A 17,737-nucleotide genomic window follows, 5' to 3' on the forward strand; every position below is an offset into this window, starting at 1 on the left:
GCATGTCTGGAAAGCAAAGACTGTCCAAACTGAAAGAATGGGGGTTGCACGGTTGCTGAGAGAAAGCTGACAGAACTGAAGGTGTTTGGCCTTCAAATAAGAATACAGAATGTATGGACCAAGGTGACCAGAGACCCCGGCATTATAGCAGATATCAATACCCATGATAGTCATGTATTGATGAGGAGAGACAAAGAGGTTATACCTAAGTGAGGACAGAGATGTCTATGAAGCAAAATACCTGCTTCTTCACCTATATCTAATCAGTATGGAAGCCATTTCCTCTGGAATTTAGATTGCCTTTGCTGAGAAAAAGGTGTGAGGAATCTTGAATTTGTATAATCATTTGCTTCAAAAAGAGAGAGTTGTTGGAAGATTCAGCTATAGTAAGTATGAAGTCCATACTATTATATTAAAACTATAACCTCTGTAGGTGAATTTCAAGATTGAAATTTATACCTTTTAGGTATATAATAAGATTATCTAAAATAAATATATAGTTATATGTTTTATAACTTTTCTTTCTGGGTTTTCCATTTATTCTATATCATATCTGGGTTCATTTGTGTCAATAGAAATAAGCATATACAAAGAGAAATGCCCCCAGAAAGTAAATGGAAGGTAAATGAAAAGGAATTATGAAATTATGAAAGACTTGTTAATAACAATGTCTTGCTGATGTTAGAGTCACATAGTCCCAGAACTGATACCTGCTAGCAACTCTGAATTTTCTCACCTACAATATGAGAGTAATATCTATCTTGCAGGATTGTATGAAGTATAAATGACAAAATGTATGTATAGTACTTGAACGAGTATCTGGCACATAGTAAACATTATCACCTTAATCTTATTGCTCTTGTTACTGTTATTTTAAAAATTACTATTTGTAGAACTCAGTATCTTAGCTTATCTATGATTCTTATGGTCAGAATAATCAATAAGAAGTATAAATTAATCATGGTCTATGTTGAGAATTTCTTCCTACAAATGTAATTTTGTCGCACTTATATAGGTGAAACTTACATTTATTTCTATTAGTTACATGCCATAAGATGTGATATATCCATTATTTATTTATGTAGACAAATTCTATCACCAATCACTCTTTTCCAACTGCCATTATTTTGGCTTAGGAGAAAATGATCCTGAAAGAAGATCTTGGCAGTTTTAATAGCTCTTTTCTGAACTTCAGATGTAACTGAATCCCTTTCTAGATTTATCTATTAAATAAATGGCCCACAAAGGTATGTATCAGTAGGTAATCAATTGATGGAAGCAAATAATCCTATTGAAACATTTGCTATTTATTTTTGATATAGCTCTTTTAAACAGACTGATTAGTTCCCTTTATGATTTCACCCTTGAAAGCACATGCTATTTTGTTCTCTGTCATTGTAGCATGACATTCCTTTCGGCAGTTGGCTTATTTTTAGCCAGACTATCAAAGTATTTTTCAACTGGACTGTCACTGCACTTGAACTTGAAATCTTAAAACCTAAAGAACTACACTGGGGAAAAGAAGAAACTTCTAGCAAATGGGAAATTATAAATCCAGACCAACCCAAACTTGTACTGGTAATTATTCTTATTTCCTTAAATGTAGCATGGTTCAATTATAGTTAAAGATAACTAACAACTCATTGAAATATGTGTTAATTTGTATATAGAAGATAAGAGAGTGTATTATACGAAAGTGTTTGGAAGACTATCTGAACTCAAATTATTTTTCTATGAAAGAGCTTCCTCACAAAAATATTATTTTAGTTTCTTGGTATAATGTAATAGAAAAACATTTGAAATACTGCTGAATATAGAGATTTTAGAATTATATCTTAAGTATCTAGTATTTAAAAACTAAAAACTGTCTCACAACTAGAGATTGCTATAATTAAAATGCAATAAAATCAAATGAAATAAGTCAAATATATTCTTCTATGTAAATATATTATCCAATATCAAATGGGTTCTTAATTACTACAATTCAATATGATTACATTTTAAATATGAACATCTGCATTTTAAACTTACAATCAATAATTTAAATAAGTATTGTAGAATCCAGAATAAAAAATAGAGTTTTGATTACTTGTATGTTATGATCTGTGTCTACATTTTGCAAAACACAGCTATGAATCAATCCCATTTGTTTTTCTTTGCTAGATGAATGGAAGAAGAAAGTCAGTGAATCTTATGTTGTTATAATAGAAAGATTACAAGATGACCTGCAGATCAAGGAAAAAGAACTTACAGAACTAAGGCATATATTTGGGTAAAGTTGTTAGAGCTATTTGTGTGTGTGTGTGTGTGTGTGTGTCTTTATTATTCATTTTATTTTCAGATATTTCTCTGTATTTGAAAAAAACACCATGTAACCTCAGATATAACCAGTCATGTTCTAAATCCTTAGTATATCAAGTTATCTCTTCTTGACTACTCCTATAGCCCTCTGAATACAAACGTTTCACCTCCTTTAAATATGACTTGCATTCTCTTATCACTAAAGTTTAAAGAGAGAGGCGCCTAGAAGCTAGCCATTGTTGATCTGAATAATCTCTGGAATTAGATCATTCTTGAAAGCCATGCCGGCCACAAACAGCAAGACTTCGCTTCCCAAATGGTGGTAGCATATTGGTCACATTGTCATTGTTCTCCTTGTTCTACTAGGGTAAGTTCAATTTTAACAACCCTCTGGTCTCTTGACATTGAAAGGCTGTCTCTTAATGGAACTGAGTATCATTCTGCCCCTGAACAATAATATAACAGCATGTAATATTGGCTTTGGGATTTCAATGGGTTTTGTTCCTTAATAACAAGAAAAAATAATAATCTGGGATAGTGTCATAACCCTGGAAGACACAAAATGTTCAGAAAAGAGGGGCAGGACCCTTATAAACACAAACAACTTTCTGAAGAAATTGAATCTGACACTGAGAAACTAGATGCACTTTGGAAGATCAGTGAAGTTAGCTGCCTGGCCGAGAAAAGTTCCACATGGGCCAATTAGCCATGTTCACACTTAGAGCTGTGTTATTCATGTAACGCACTCATGGCAAAGACCTTCCTCTATTTTACCTAGAAAACAAGTGTAAAGCAATAACCAAATGACACATTTTTAAAAAGATATTTTAGATATAGTAAACATATAAATCTCACATAACTGGCAAATAAAATCATGCATATATAATATAGTTTATATGAAATTTGTAAATGTAATAAATAAGGCCTTTACAGTGCTCAACTTATTGTTTGCTAAGAAGTTGATTCACTTTGTTTGGCCCAAGATGATGAACTCACCACTGACACTGTGATGCGATACCACTGGGCTGACTTTGGCATGTAGTGTCACATGCACACATACAGGAAAATATTTGAAATTCTTGTAGAGATGTGACTGGAGCTTTGGTACAGTAGATTTATACATACATACTTATTTTATTGGAATAAAAGATATGAATGTATAACTTAATCATAAGCCTTCTAGCTCTTATTGACTCAAATCAATATGCTGAATACAATGTGATTAAATTGATTTTCCTCCATTTTATAAAATCAATGCCTAAATTATTTATTATTACTTTTTAATTTAGTAAGCAAAAATGTCCAGGCTAACTTAATTAGACAGATCCTTTTAAGGATTATGCCTAACATTGGACTTGAGATACAGGTTGTTGTTGTTTTTCTTTTTTCTCATACCACATTAACAACTACCAGCTATTTCAACAACTCCTGTTATAGCTGACTTTTCCTACATTTCCACTAAATGCAACAAATGTGACCTTCTTTTTACTAATTAGTATTGACAGGGATCGCTGTCAGGAAGAATATAGTCTAGAATTTTTTGAGTGCCAGCTATATTCAAGGTGTTTTTCTAGACACATCGAATATACAATATTATTCAGTCCTCACCATAATCCTGTATGGTGAATTATATTAACTTTGGTGAATAATAAATAAACAATTACAGACAAGGTATTGTGACTTGTCAAAATTGTATAGTCAGTAAATGCTAGAATGTGACCTACAGTAATGTCTGCCTGACTCCATCAGCAAAGCTCTTTCTATTATACTGTGCTTTAGGATTTCATAATTTGGTTGAGGGGAGACTTACATATATAAATAACACTAACAGAAGACAGACTATAACAAGTGATAAATGAAAGAAAAAACAGTATGATTTTCAAATACAAAAAGAATTGGGTCTTAATTTATTCATCAATTTTGAAAAACATAGATAAAAGGCATAGTTAAGCAAAGATATACAAGCAAGAATGGGTGAGTACCATGGAAAGTCTAGGGGAGGCAATAAAGAGTCATCTTTTGATCATATTATATAAATTGAGTAAGAAAGCTATACCAGTCAGTATTAGTGTTTTAAATCCAGGTTCTTTTATCTACAAGCTGTATATCCTTAGATATGTTTCTTAATCTTCCTGAGCCTCATTTCATTTGTAAAACGAGGTAAATAATAACTACCTTACAGGATATTTGCAAAATAATGTAAATTAAATGTTGAGTACAGGGTCCAACACATAATGGACATTGAACAATTGGAAGTTTCTATTATCATGATTGATTGAATAAATAAGGACAGTTTGAAAGGCAGAAGACTTTATTATGGAGTGGGAGTAACAAATAGTCTTTTTAAAGTTAGGAAATGAGAAAATTAGGATGAAATATTTTTATATGAAAAGGATGTTTTCAACATTAAAAATGTATAATGTTGTAACAATTCAGGATGATGCCAAAAATCTGAAATATAGGTTTTAAAGATTGTGATAGAAAGGGATTTGAAAACTTTTGAGACTAAAGTATTAGAAGGCTCATCAAAATGAATGTCAAGTTCCCTGAGAAAAAAGGTGGGGCGTTTTGTGGAGAGGAAGACAGGTAGCCTCGTGCTGAAGGCATTAAGGAAGCTGCAGAAATGCCTCAGTAGCCAGAAGTGATGATGATAAAACCGAGGTGAGGATCACCCACGGTCTAGAATCGTGTTTCTCCAAGGGCTACAAACCTCCTACATTAAAGTAGCCTGCAGTACTTGCTAAAAAGTTAGATTCCATGACCCCAACCTGTATCAAATGAATCAGAATCTCTGGGCGTGACTTCCAGGAACCTGAATTTTTAGCAAGTTCCCCAGGTAATACTTACGTGTGATAAAAATGATGCTTCTGCTAAAGTTTGAAAACTACGACTCTAAAAAGATATCCAAGTTGCACTGAGAACTCTTTGCCTGATGTGATGATATTGGTGAGGGGATGAGGGACATAGAAATAGAAAGTGAGCAACTGGTATGGTCTATAGAGAGCCAAGAGAGTGAAAAACAAACAAAATCAGAGTACTCTGTTTTGTCTTACTGCATCTAGGCAGATAGCATCATCTAAAAAGAAAGTCATTGTTTCTAGGGCAGAGTTCTGAGAATTTTCTTTTCTTTAGAATAAAATGATGGATGATAAGGAAAGAAAGAATATAAATCGTCTTACTCATTAGCTCATCTGCCAAAATTTTAAGCGTAGTTTAGAAGATTAAACCCAATATTGTATGAAATTACATTTAATTGAGTACTAGGGCATTTTAGGTGCTAAATAAATGTTAGAATATCTTTATTTCTCATCCTTATTCATTTCTTATATAATGTAAAGTGCACTTCTTTGATTCGTAACTGTGTTATGATACCTGGTATCAGCCTTTCTCTAAACACATAGGAAGAAACTGTATACGATGTCCAAAAAGGAACATTTAACACTGGAGTTGTAGGTGGAGGATTCCTTAAACACAGGTTTGTTTGTTTGTATCTTTTCATTTGCTTACAAGTTTCCTTACGGTAGATACTAATTTCATTCATTAAAGGAGATATTCTACTGCGTAATGCACTATTGCTTTGTCAGCTCAAATACACAACCTTGCTGGCATAGTCTTTACCCACAATATAACCAAAAACCATATGGACAAAGAGAGCTAAATCACTATCTTGCTTATGCCAATTTATAGCACTTTGGAATGGGAGCTTAATGTGGGGAATGAGGGGAATGGAGATGGAATCTTTCTTCATCTTCTGCTATAAAGTTGCATTTACTCATAACTTTGAACATTTTTTGAGGTAATAGATGGTGGACAGGAAGAGATGAGGGAAAAAAGAGAGCAAAAAGGAGAAGGAAAGACAGAAGTAGTATGATAGAGTACCATCATCTGATGATTTCCTCCTCTGTGCTGCCTCTGATCTTAATGTTTATCAATACAATATCACTTACTACATGGTGTTTTGTTGTTTGTATGCATTTACAGGTTTGTCTCCCTACTACTATATATGTTCACTAATGCCAGCTTCTTTACCTTATGTAGACTTAGTTATATTTGTATTTATTTGTAATACCTATTTGCATAGCACTTGAAAAGAAAACAAACTAATAACTTTGTGCCTACCATATGCCAGGCAAGCTACTCAGTGTATGTATGTGCATTATAGCACATGTAATCTTAATCGTATATATGTAAAGTGCTTTAGCACAGTGTCTGGCACATGGTAAGCACTTAAAAATGTTACTTAAAGGCTGGTCCAACGTGGCCCCCTCCCTCAGGTATGCCAAGCCTTCTTTGACCCATGGCCACAGAGTTACGGAAGTAGCTCCACAAAGCTGTGAGCCCGATTTCCCAGGGCTACGTTGCTACAGATCTGTTTGTTATGGTGTTGTTTACGGATCCTCACCAGGTTGTGCTGTTTCCCTTACAGGGCCCACTTGTCCAGAAATGTGACCATGAAGGCCCTAGACTAATCTTGGCCCTCCTCAGCTCCCTGTCTGTTTCCTGTAAGGCTGTACATAGTCCTTTTATTTCCTTGTGGCCGGTGAAACTAGTTTATAATAATCTCTTAGGAGACTATTAAAAAAAAAAAAGGTTGGTTCAAAGGTAGTGAGCTATCTCAGTTGATTGTCAGTTGCAGATTGAACTTGTTCTGGTCTTTCCCCCCTTCTTACTACTGCACTTGACTAGTCTTTTTTTTAAAAAAAAATAGTTAAAAGCTAATAATTACTGTGTATATTAACAACCTATCTGAGGTAGGTATTGCAATTGCCATTTTATACCTGAAGAAAATGAGCCTAATCAAAATAAACTGACATGAACTAGGTTTCACAACTTGTATGACTGAGCTGGGATTGCATCCACTTGTATCTGACTTCAAAATGTCTGATCTTCATAATTGTGGTTCTCAACCTAGGAGGAGGCAAGAGACATGAATCAGAACTATCTTAAAAATTTTACATTTTCTTCTGCCACTTTACAATTTTGCTATATCCTGTGTATTAGAACTGCTCCAGGGGTGACAGTAGAAGAAAATACTTTTAAAAAGCCATCCCCAGGGAATACATGTTATCCGTTCATAATCTTTGAAAACCATTTACATATGATTCTCCACATGTGACTTTTAAAAGGTTTCCCATTAGATTATTTTATTTGAATGTATTTTTAAGTCACAAGAAATTTTAGAACTAAGTTTTGCTAATTTTATTGTCAAACCTATTTTTTGTGTTTAATCTATAATAGGAAATTTGAAACTTTGAGGATATTCTAGGGATGTTATGATTTTCCAATGCCGTGACTTATCAAACACAAAACAACTTTTTTTTTTTTCACTTTAAATCTATTTTGGTACTGAGTAGAGATTAGAGATATATCTTGTTCATTTATGCTAATATCTCACTTTGAAATTGATCAGGTTTAATACATTTACAAAAATGGTTAAAAGAATTCTCTGTTCCATGAGAAAGCAGTGAAAATATTCAGAGAAAGTGAAAAAAAAAAAAAAAAAAAAAGTAGAAAAGTGAAGGAGACTTTCTGAGATGTACCTTCAGTTTATTTTCTCCCTGAAAAGTTCCTCTGGGACCAGCTGCATTCCACCACTCCTCCTCCAAATGAAATACCTTCTAAACATTTTTTTTTCAATGCTATAGCCAGCTATGAAATTTAGCTATTGTAAAATGAATAGCTCCAGAAACATTGCAGGCTGACCTTATTTAAGAAGAGTAGAAATTTTTTATCAAGGCAATAATTAGGATATTGAGGATGGAAATGTCATCTTATAATTAAAATAGAATAAAAATATTATTTGGTGTTTTGGAGTAGTGTATTGTGCCAATTACCAACAAAACAGAACAAAACAAAAAACAGGCATCAACAACAACAAAAGGACTTCAACCCCAAAAGAAAGCAAATAATTAATTCACATTGTCTTAAGACAATCTACTTCTCTAGGTCTTTTCTTGTTTGCGCAAGTAAAACTCATTATGAATAATAATTTTACAGGAATATCTTGCTTGTAAAAACCTTGTGAAACAATTTGACTTCAATCTCTCTCTCTCTCTCTCTCTCTCTCTCTCTCTCTCGCTATCTTACTTGCTCCCATTCTCTCTGCCCTCTTTTACCCTCCCATCCCATACTGCCTCCATCATCTCTTTCTCTTTCCCTATCCCTCATCTCAAAAGTGTTGGGACTCAGAAAGTGACACCCCAAAGTGAAGGCATCAGAAGCCATTTCAAAGCAGTTTTCCTCTGACCTTCTCCCACCCTCCTGTCTCTCAGCCTCATTCTCCCCTGAGGCAAGCTATAGAGACTAGAGTCATTCTTCCTCAAGGCTAGTCATAGAAACTAGAACTCCTCTCCCCAAAGCCAGCTATAAAGAAAAAATTATTCCCTAATCTCACCACCCCACCCCCCATCCCGCCGCCCCCCACCCTGCACACACACCTTTTTGTCTTGGAGTTGACCATAAAGAAATTCTCTGACCTACCTTGTCTGATAGTAGATCATAGACCCCCATTCCAGAAAGAGTCCTGCCACATACCCTGGAGGAAGGAATGCTGTACGGAGAGGCCAAGAAGAGCCTGAACAGACAGGCCTTGCAGGGTTTCCCCACTCAGTCTGTTAGCATTAGATCATACTTTTTTTTGTACAATCATATTTCTACATGGCTCTCCCTGCTCCATAGAACCTAAGCATAAAAATGGACAGTTTTCCCTATATCTTTGGGTCTTCATTCTGAAAGCTCCCATGTCACGTGAAACTATGATCAAATAACTTTGTTATGCCCCTTTTTTCCTATCAAACTGTGTTTGTCATCTGATTTTTCAGAGAACCTTCAGATCATTCAAGGGGAAATCTTTCCTTGGCCCCTGCAAAAGCAAAACAAGACAATAAAAAGTGAAAATAATCAGTACCAATGCTTTACTAAAAATAATTATTATAGCAGCTAATATTTATAATAGTCTTACAAGGTCTAACCCAGTTAAACCTCACAAAAACCCTATGGAATAGGAATCACCATTATCCCAATTTTGTAATATTTACTATTCTTATTCTATCTGTCACTGTATCTCAATAATTGTTTATTGTATGAATGAAAAAAATGAATATACTTCACATTGGTAGGTTGTAAATTTGATCTGGGAAATATTGAACAAATGTGTTTCCAAATATTTCTTGGGGATATATATATATAAGAAACATCTTATTGATGATTTTTCTGATTCTATTGATTGGTGGGAAAAATCTGCAAAGATCTACACAAGAAGTTCCAACCAGCCATTTGAAACCTAAATAATCATGGAAAACTAGACTATCCATAATAAATCCTTGTATTCTTTCTACCTTCTTGGCTTTTCCCTAAATTTCAGCCAATGAATTAATTTTAGAAATGTATCTACTTTTCTGAATATTCTGGAGAGCAATGTATTATTTTTTGGCCAACTGTTCAGATGTTACATTTTAATAAGTTCCCACTTGTGGTCATATCAGATATCTTCTTGAAAAGATGAGGTCATGAGAAAGAAGTTTATTTGGATCACAAAACTGCATACTTTTCTGGGTAAAAGGTAAAGGCTAAGAAAAGAATTCATTATGTTACAAGAAAGAAAGTAACCTTTGGGTACAGAACTACCATTTTTATTGATTAAGGACAGCATTTACTATTAGAAATATATTCATAATAGTGACTTCATTTTAATTAGGAATTTCATTCATGCCCCAGCAAGCACTATGAACTCATTAGGCTATGTTAAGTTACAGTATGGCATGGTAGGTAATGAAAAATGCAAGGGGAAATTAAAAAAATAAATTGAGATTAGGGTATTGGAACACATAAGTGAAGCTCAAAAGGCAGTGAATTTAACATGCACAGTTATTTTAAAAGAGGCAAAAGAAGAGAAAATGAAATTTTTCTCCTAGGAATGATTGCTTTAAAATCCTGAATATTTTAATTGCATGTATCAAAACAGAAACATTTGACTAGAAGTTAATAGGAAGTGAGAATTAGGATTCAAACGTAGCTTCCAAAGTAACTCTCATTAAAAAATTTACATTCCAGTTATCAAAGTTAAGCTAAAAATTGTACTGTTAAAATCATACTCGACTGCCAAATATTGCAGGAGTCTATTCTCTGTTGATTCATTTTGCTGACATTAACAGAAACCGCATGAGTTCAAGAAGGATAGAATTCAAGAGGAGAACAAAAGCAACACAGCATCTCACAACTCAACAAGCAAGGAACTCTTCAGGACTCTATATGTATTCACTTGTGGATGGTCAAGTAGAGTAAAAGATTCAGTGAGCTAAGGAATAAGTGTTGACTAAAAAGTCACTAATCTAATCATGCTTTCAATTTTGTTTATGTTAACAATGAACAGTCATTCAATGCTATTCTTTTCTTTTTTAACTAAAGGAGTGCCTCTGGCATCTTGTATTTTCTGTCTTGTATTTTCTTTTTATTCAGTGTTTACTTTTTTGCAAAGCTCTTTGGGGCATTAGAGATCAGGACTAATAAGTATTGCTATAGTCAGTCACAGGACTCTATCTAACATGTATATTTCAAAGAATCCAGGAATTAATAAGTAGTTTATATCATGAAAACTGTTGAAAACAACCTGAAGTGAGCATTAAGAGCAGATGCGGAGCACATAGTAGGTGTTCAGTAGGTATTGTGCCAGACTTATCGAATGGATCATCAAGTTTAGATCATTGGAATAAAAAAGCAATTTGAGTCTACCTTCTCAAATAAAATGATTTTCATCTCAACTATTTTTTTCTCCTTTGGAATTTTTTGTTCTTCGAATATCTCCAGTGTTGAAAAGTTTTACACTGTAAAGATGCCACTAGACTTGTATTACAGCACTGTGATTCTAATAGTTGCTCCTGAATCACTGACACGTTCTAGTTATCACAAGAATGAACTTGGTGGCTCTTTTAAAAACATGTGAAAACAAGGTCAGACATTTTCTAGGAGCCTGACTGAGAGTCACTGTGAGCGTAGAATACTTGTATCTATAGAACTGACTGTGAAATTCAGGAAATTTTACACATTGTTAAATGTGAAAGTTCGAAGAAAGTCAAACTTGGTTTGAAAATTGTGCTAAAATTCTCCCAAGATTTATTCTTCAAAGAGAAATTGTACACTGACAGTGAAGTTAACAATAGCAATAACAATACAATAACCTTTTTTTAAAAAAAATCATGTATTATGTGCCAGGAAATGTAATTAGCGCTTAACCTCATGTATTCATCACAACAACATGATGTCATATATTATTTTACTCACTTCAAAATTAAAGAAATTGAGACTTGGAGAGGTTAACTAACTTGCCCAAATTGGAAAAAAGAAAAAAACTACTTAAAAAGCAGAATCAGGATAGGATTTGAATCCTAGTGTAACTACAAGGATCAAGCTTTTAAGGATGATTTTTTCCACTTTTAAAACATCAAAACATGACAGGTATTGCTATATAATACTGGAGATACTGAAAAGCTAGTCTTCTCAGTAGTTTCTCGCTACAGAGGAGCTCCACAGATTTTTCTTCTTTCAGTATTTGCCATTAAGTTCATTACAGTTAGCTTAAGAGGAAGCATATCCTGTTTCGCTCTTAGGCCGCAGGTTAGGTAGCTGTTCTACCTTAACAGAAGACCTCTCTCTCCTCCCCTAACCAACACTTTGTTTTCTGTCTTGTGACCTTATCCTGTATTTCATTTGCTGGATAATAGAAGGACCAAGGAAGAAAAGCCAAAGTAGCTCAGATCTTCTGAATCATTGTCCCTCAACATCCTCAGTTGCCAGTCACAGCTTTCTTTCCTTTCTTCTTTATGGACTCTGATTTCCTACAAACTTTAAGAGAAAAATCCAATCTATCTAGCTTGAAAAGCAGAGTTCACCTCTGCACAATCCCTGTACTATTTGAAGTCATAACCACAGAGAATACCTCTGTGATCTGTGAACACGTTTCCAAATGTGGACACCTGCGTACACTTTTGTTTAGCACCATCTAGTTTAATTTCTTCCAAGACATTTACGATACAATTGGCTTTGAGGGTTTAGAAACCTCCTGCAAAGACCACACATTTCAAAGAAACATTATGTGAAGTTATTGCACACACCATAAAATAGCTATACCATTTACAAACAGGCTCATTTTAAGTAGATATTTAAAACAGCAGCATTTTTATCAGAAATAATTTTGTTTGCATCGTTCTTTGAGTTAGAGAAAAGTACTAATAGGAATGAGTTAAATCAACTATCTTTCATGAAATCCTAGACTCCCTGCTGTATTATCAACATTAATAAATGTTAGAGTTTAGTGTATTTCTACGTAAGGCATTTCAAAGCAATTTGAGGTGTGTTTCTCAATATGAGTAAGCATTTCTATTGACTAGGCCTCTGGGAGGTTGAACATGGAAAGCAAGAAGGTTAGAAGTGTGAAAATGTTCTGGAATATCTCATGTCTATGAAAACAGACCATTGGGCTTGCTATTGCTAATTAAAGCATTTCACTGAGGTCTTTCAATGTTTCTAGATTTAGAGGCTTTCTATTTTTAGCAGCGCCCTAGAGAATAGCACCTTTTCCTTTTGTATTTTAAAATTCCAATAGCTTTTGATGTTCTTAACTGGGTGCCCTGATGATAATGTTCTGAATTTATAGTACCTTTCAAGTATAAGTACTTAACAAATGATATGAGTCTTTGGCTCACTCGTCAAAGACTATACTATCTCTCTAAAGCTGCGGGAGATTTAAATAGGCAGGAGGCAGCTTGAATTTGACCTGAGAGGCCAAGGATATGATCTCATTCCTGCTGAAAAATGTCCTGGGAGTACCAAGGACCTCAAGCAGTCGAGAATTTTAGCTTTACTTTCCTTTTGAAAGGCTCTCTAGGGCCCTCCTGGGGCAATGATCTTTGTTCAGACAAAGGCAAGGATTTCATTAATAGAATCACTCCTCTTCTCCCCTGGGACTGGATCACAGTACCCTATCAGAGTGTAGACCTTCTTTATCTGTGAAATCTGACCCAGTCATAGTATAAAAAAACTTTGCTTCAGGCAAAAGTTGTACTACATTGGGATTACATTCCTTTCTTCAATCTCTTATCAAATGCTCCTTTTTTTTTTTTTTCTTTCCTTTTGGAGAGACTTTTCTGAATTTTTTCATAGATGTGTTGTGAAATTTTGAGTGTGAGAGAAATAAGTTTATTTGCAGATGTGTATGCTTCCATTACACATCATTTTTTTTTATCAGTTTGCCCTGTGAAGTTTAAATTATACATAGAACACAGAACTGTGCATTGGAGTTTTTCACTTAAACTTGATATCAAGCTTTTAATATTATTTTTGTTTAATTTTAATTCTACAAATAGAGGATTCAAAATTCTCTAGGTGCAAAAGAGTCCTAGAAAAAATATATTTCTGAATTTATAACTACAGGATTCCCTTTTATAATTTTCAAATGAAAAATAGTATACTAAAAGATGAATTTTGTGATCATCTGCAAAATATCTTTTCAGCTCTGATGAAGCCTTCAATAAAGTCAATTTAAATTATCGCACTGAAAATGGGCTGTCTCTACTTCATTTATGTTGCATTTGTGGAGGTGAGTACTTATAACTTGATAGTTTTTAAATTGGTTATATGTATATATGGTCAGTGATTTGAGCTGCTTGATAGTCTACAAGAGAATTGTATTTATACTCAGTTTTCTCTTTTACTTTGTCCCCTCCACCCTGATAACGTTCAGGTGAAGCAGTAACTACCAGGCAGATATTCCAATTGATATAGCTTTGAATTTAAGTTTCTTTGTGTTTCTACCCTAAACGAAGTCATTTAGTTTGCTTGGAAGTCAAAGAGCACTTTTCAATAGTGGTCATGATAGTCAGGGATTAGGTTAAATTCAGAAGTACTTAAAGCATTCCATCATCATGTCCACAATATGCAGTAAGAAAATGTGGAAAGTAATAAATGACAAAGATAAAACCTAAGAGTGAAGATTGATCAAAGTGAAGAATAAGTGTTTAATCTGGCTCATATTTTGCTTCGTTCATTAATGTATTCCAAGCACCTAGAATGGTGCCTGACATATACTTGTAGTAACCACTCAATAAATTTATTAAATCAACAAATAAATACTTAATCAGTATTTTGTTAATCCAAACTAAATTAATTGAATTTAGCTTTTTTAACAGAACAGTATGTACAAATATCAACTCTAATCATATCCCTTAAAGATCCCCCACTTGCTAAACAGTCTCTACTTAACATATCATTCTCCCAAATTTAAACATGTCTCCCAACCAACCGTTGTCACATCCTCCATATTTCTGATTTAAATAAGCTGTCCTGTTAATGATGTTCTGAGGAATCCTAGAACTACAACTAGATTTTTATCTAAGCTTTTTTTACTAATAGTTTATTAAGATGAATTATTTTGTTTTTATGTTTTAAAACCATATGATGATGAGAGCACTAAATGAAAAAATATAAGACAAATGCATCAAAATATACCTCATTGATGCAAAGTTTTATAAGTATAATAGAAATGTTCACTATTAAGTAATGCTGCCAATTAATAGAAACTTTTACAAACAGCCTGCAGAACAGCAGCCTGACATTTTCATACATCAATATGGCATTTAAAATTAAGTGAAAGAGAGATTTTAAAGTCCCTTAGTCCACCCTCACAATGATTTAGCCTTTTTTCATTTTTCTCTCTAAGGCAACAAGTCACATATTAGAACCCTTATGTTAAAGGGGCTCCGCCCGTCTCGACTGACAAGAAATGGATTTACAGCCTTGCACTTGGCAGTTTACAAGGTACCACATTTTTATTCCATTCCCATAAATACTGTATTAGAACCAAGGATGGTGCTACACGTATCTGTATACTTTTTTTTTTTTTTTTTTTTTTTTTGGCAAATTAGTAATCATGGAAACTTTGAGAGTAACCAGAAGCATTATATTATTGGATAGTCTTCTTTCCCTTTATTGAGCAGGTATCTTCTATATACCAGACACATAATCTTTTTAATGCTTTCCATGTTTAATTCATCTAATGCTCACAGGAACCTTGCGAGTGAATATGATTGTTATCCCCACAGTTACATGGTTAGCCGGTAGTTAGCCAGGATTTAGGAGCAGTTCCCTCACCAGAGATCCTCACTAGGACACCAAGTTGCCACTGTGAAGAGAGAAATGAGGTTGTATTTGAAGATGAAAAGAAGCACATTGAAGCTGCATTCCTTTTCTACAAGTTTTCCTTTAAAAAATATTTCTGGAGCTCCCTTAAGTTTCTTTCTCTTTTTTTCTATGTCTGTTTCAGTTATTCTTTTCCTTACCTTAGGCCTTGGTTCCAACCTAATCTCAGTACCTAATAGAATAAATATAAAAGTGGATTGGGCAACTGAGATACTTGGTGTTGGGATTGATCCTTGAGATTATCATAAATATAAATTCATGTAACATAAATTATATAATGTAACTCATTCATTCTCTAATCACAGTAATGTTTCCACTTACTTTGTACTTATTATGAGCTATCATGCTAAATTTAGTATACATTATTTCTTTAACCATTAAAATAACTTTGTGAGATGCATTTTAGAGTTTATTTTACAAAAAGGAAATTAAAGATTAAAGTTAGATATCTAGTTAATATTAAACTGGTGATTAGAATCAAGTACAGCTGGCTCATAACTCCCTTCGTTATATTACATATTTTGTTTTTTCTCAATTTTATGTGAGTCTGTGACAGGATTTTATTTGTTTCGTTTTGCAGGTGTGGGAGGGGCGGACAGCTATTTGCTTGTATTAGGAACCCTCCGCACTACATCTCTCTCCCAACTTCTAGAGGTTTATCAGCTCTCTAGAGAGTTTATCATTGTAGGGAAATACGGCCATATTTTCTCATGTTTCAAATTTACATATTCCAATGATTCATAGTGCATATACTCTAAAGCTTATTTCTTTTCATGCCCAGTCAATGCCTAGTCAATTCTTTTGATTCCTCTGGGAGAAAGCCTCAGTTAAATGCTAAATTGTCTTTAATACCTGCTAGCTATCCCTCTAAACCCTAATGAAGGCTGAGTTCACGGTATAGAAAGCAGCATTTGATGCTGGATTTTCTGCTGAAAGTCAGGAGGTGAAAGTAGAAGAACCCCAAGGAATAGGAAGCCAGTGATGGATAGCCAAGGCAATGTGTGAAACCATGAATTCTGAATCTGACTGTCTGAGAGATTCTTTCTGTATTAGTTCATTTTGCTAAGATTTAGCATGACACCAGTGCACAAATGGGTTCTGAATGATTTAGTACTACAATCTTTAGAGAATATATTTCTTCCACCTCTGTTTATCAAAACTAAATTTCCATTTTTAGAGTTCCCTTTGCTCTATTTCTTTTTTATATACATATTTTACAGAAGGGTACATAGACTGTAAGTTTTACATAGCAAGTTTAAGTGAATTTAGGTTCTTATGAAACAGTGTAGGCAAAATTCTTAAAAGGCCATAATAGAATGCATGATTACTCTGCTTATTCTTTAACAAAGGCAAAAAACAAATTAAAGTTACCATTCCACTATAAACACAAGAACAATATAAAGTAGTCATTCACACTACGAGTGCATTAAATGTAGTTCTAATTATCCCTTGACTGAACTACTGCAATAAATATCTAATTTATTTTGAACTCCTGTTCCCTTTCCCAACATATTTTTAATTTGATGTTATTTCAAACAAAAAATTTACATTATAAGAAACTCCTGTATTCATTTTATCCAGATTCACTAATTGTTTATATTTTGTCCCATTTCCATTATTCTTTTATTTTTTTGAACCATTTAAAAGTAAATTGGACAAAACATGCCTTGTTGCCACTAGAAATACTTCAGTCTTTATTTCCTAAGAACAAGAAAATTCACTTACATAACTCCAATGCAATTATAAAATCAGAAAATTTAACATTGATACCATGCTATAATCTACAGTCCAAATTCAAATTTAATCAGTTGTCCCAATTGTGTCATCTAGAGCTTATATTTTCTGGTCTAGGATTCAATCCATAATGATGCAGTTTTTGTTTTCTCATTTCTCTAATTTCCTTTTATCTGGAGGAGTTTCTCAGCCTGTCTTTTCTTTTCTTGATCTAAATATTTTGATGCATTCAGAGCTGTTATTTATACATGTCTTTGAGTTTTTAAAAAATATTTCAATTAAACTTTATTTTGTTCATAAAACTCACTAAATGAATAGTGTAACTCTCACATCTTTTTGTCAGGCACATCAATTGCTCTTTCCATCATACCCCCTGTCATTCTGAGCCTGCCTCATGACTGGGAATTTTTTACCAACGCATCATCTCTGTTTTCATTAAAAAGAATGAAGCAGATGTTTAGTTTTGTAATGCAATGTGGAGGGCTAACCCTCTTGCTTCTTGTTTCGTTTT

General features: G+C 33.8%; 1 protein-coding gene across 1 annotated transcript in view; it reads left to right on the forward strand.

Annotated features, from left to right (window-relative positions):
• Positions 1–1,538: 1,538 nt before the first annotated feature.
• Positions 1,539–17,737, forward strand: part of TNNI3K (TNNI3 interacting kinase) — a 291,813-nt gene continuing 275,614 nt past the window's right edge. Inside the window, exons 1-4 of the mRNA XM_063104384.1 lie at positions 1,539–1,578; positions 2,164–2,272; positions 13,809–13,894; positions 15,014–15,111. Of these exons, the coding sequence (XP_062960454.1) occupies positions 1,539–1,578; positions 2,164–2,272; positions 13,809–13,894; positions 15,014–15,111 (333 nt within the window). The remainder of the gene's footprint in view (positions 1,579–2,163; positions 2,273–13,808; positions 13,895–15,013; positions 15,112–17,737) is intronic.

The sequence above is a fragment of the Cynocephalus volans genome, chromosome 8, assembly GCF_027409185.1.
Source record: "Cynocephalus volans isolate mCynVol1 chromosome 8, mCynVol1.pri, whole genome shotgun sequence".
Taxonomy (NCBI): Eukaryota; Metazoa; Chordata; class Mammalia; order Dermoptera; family Cynocephalidae; genus Cynocephalus; species Cynocephalus volans.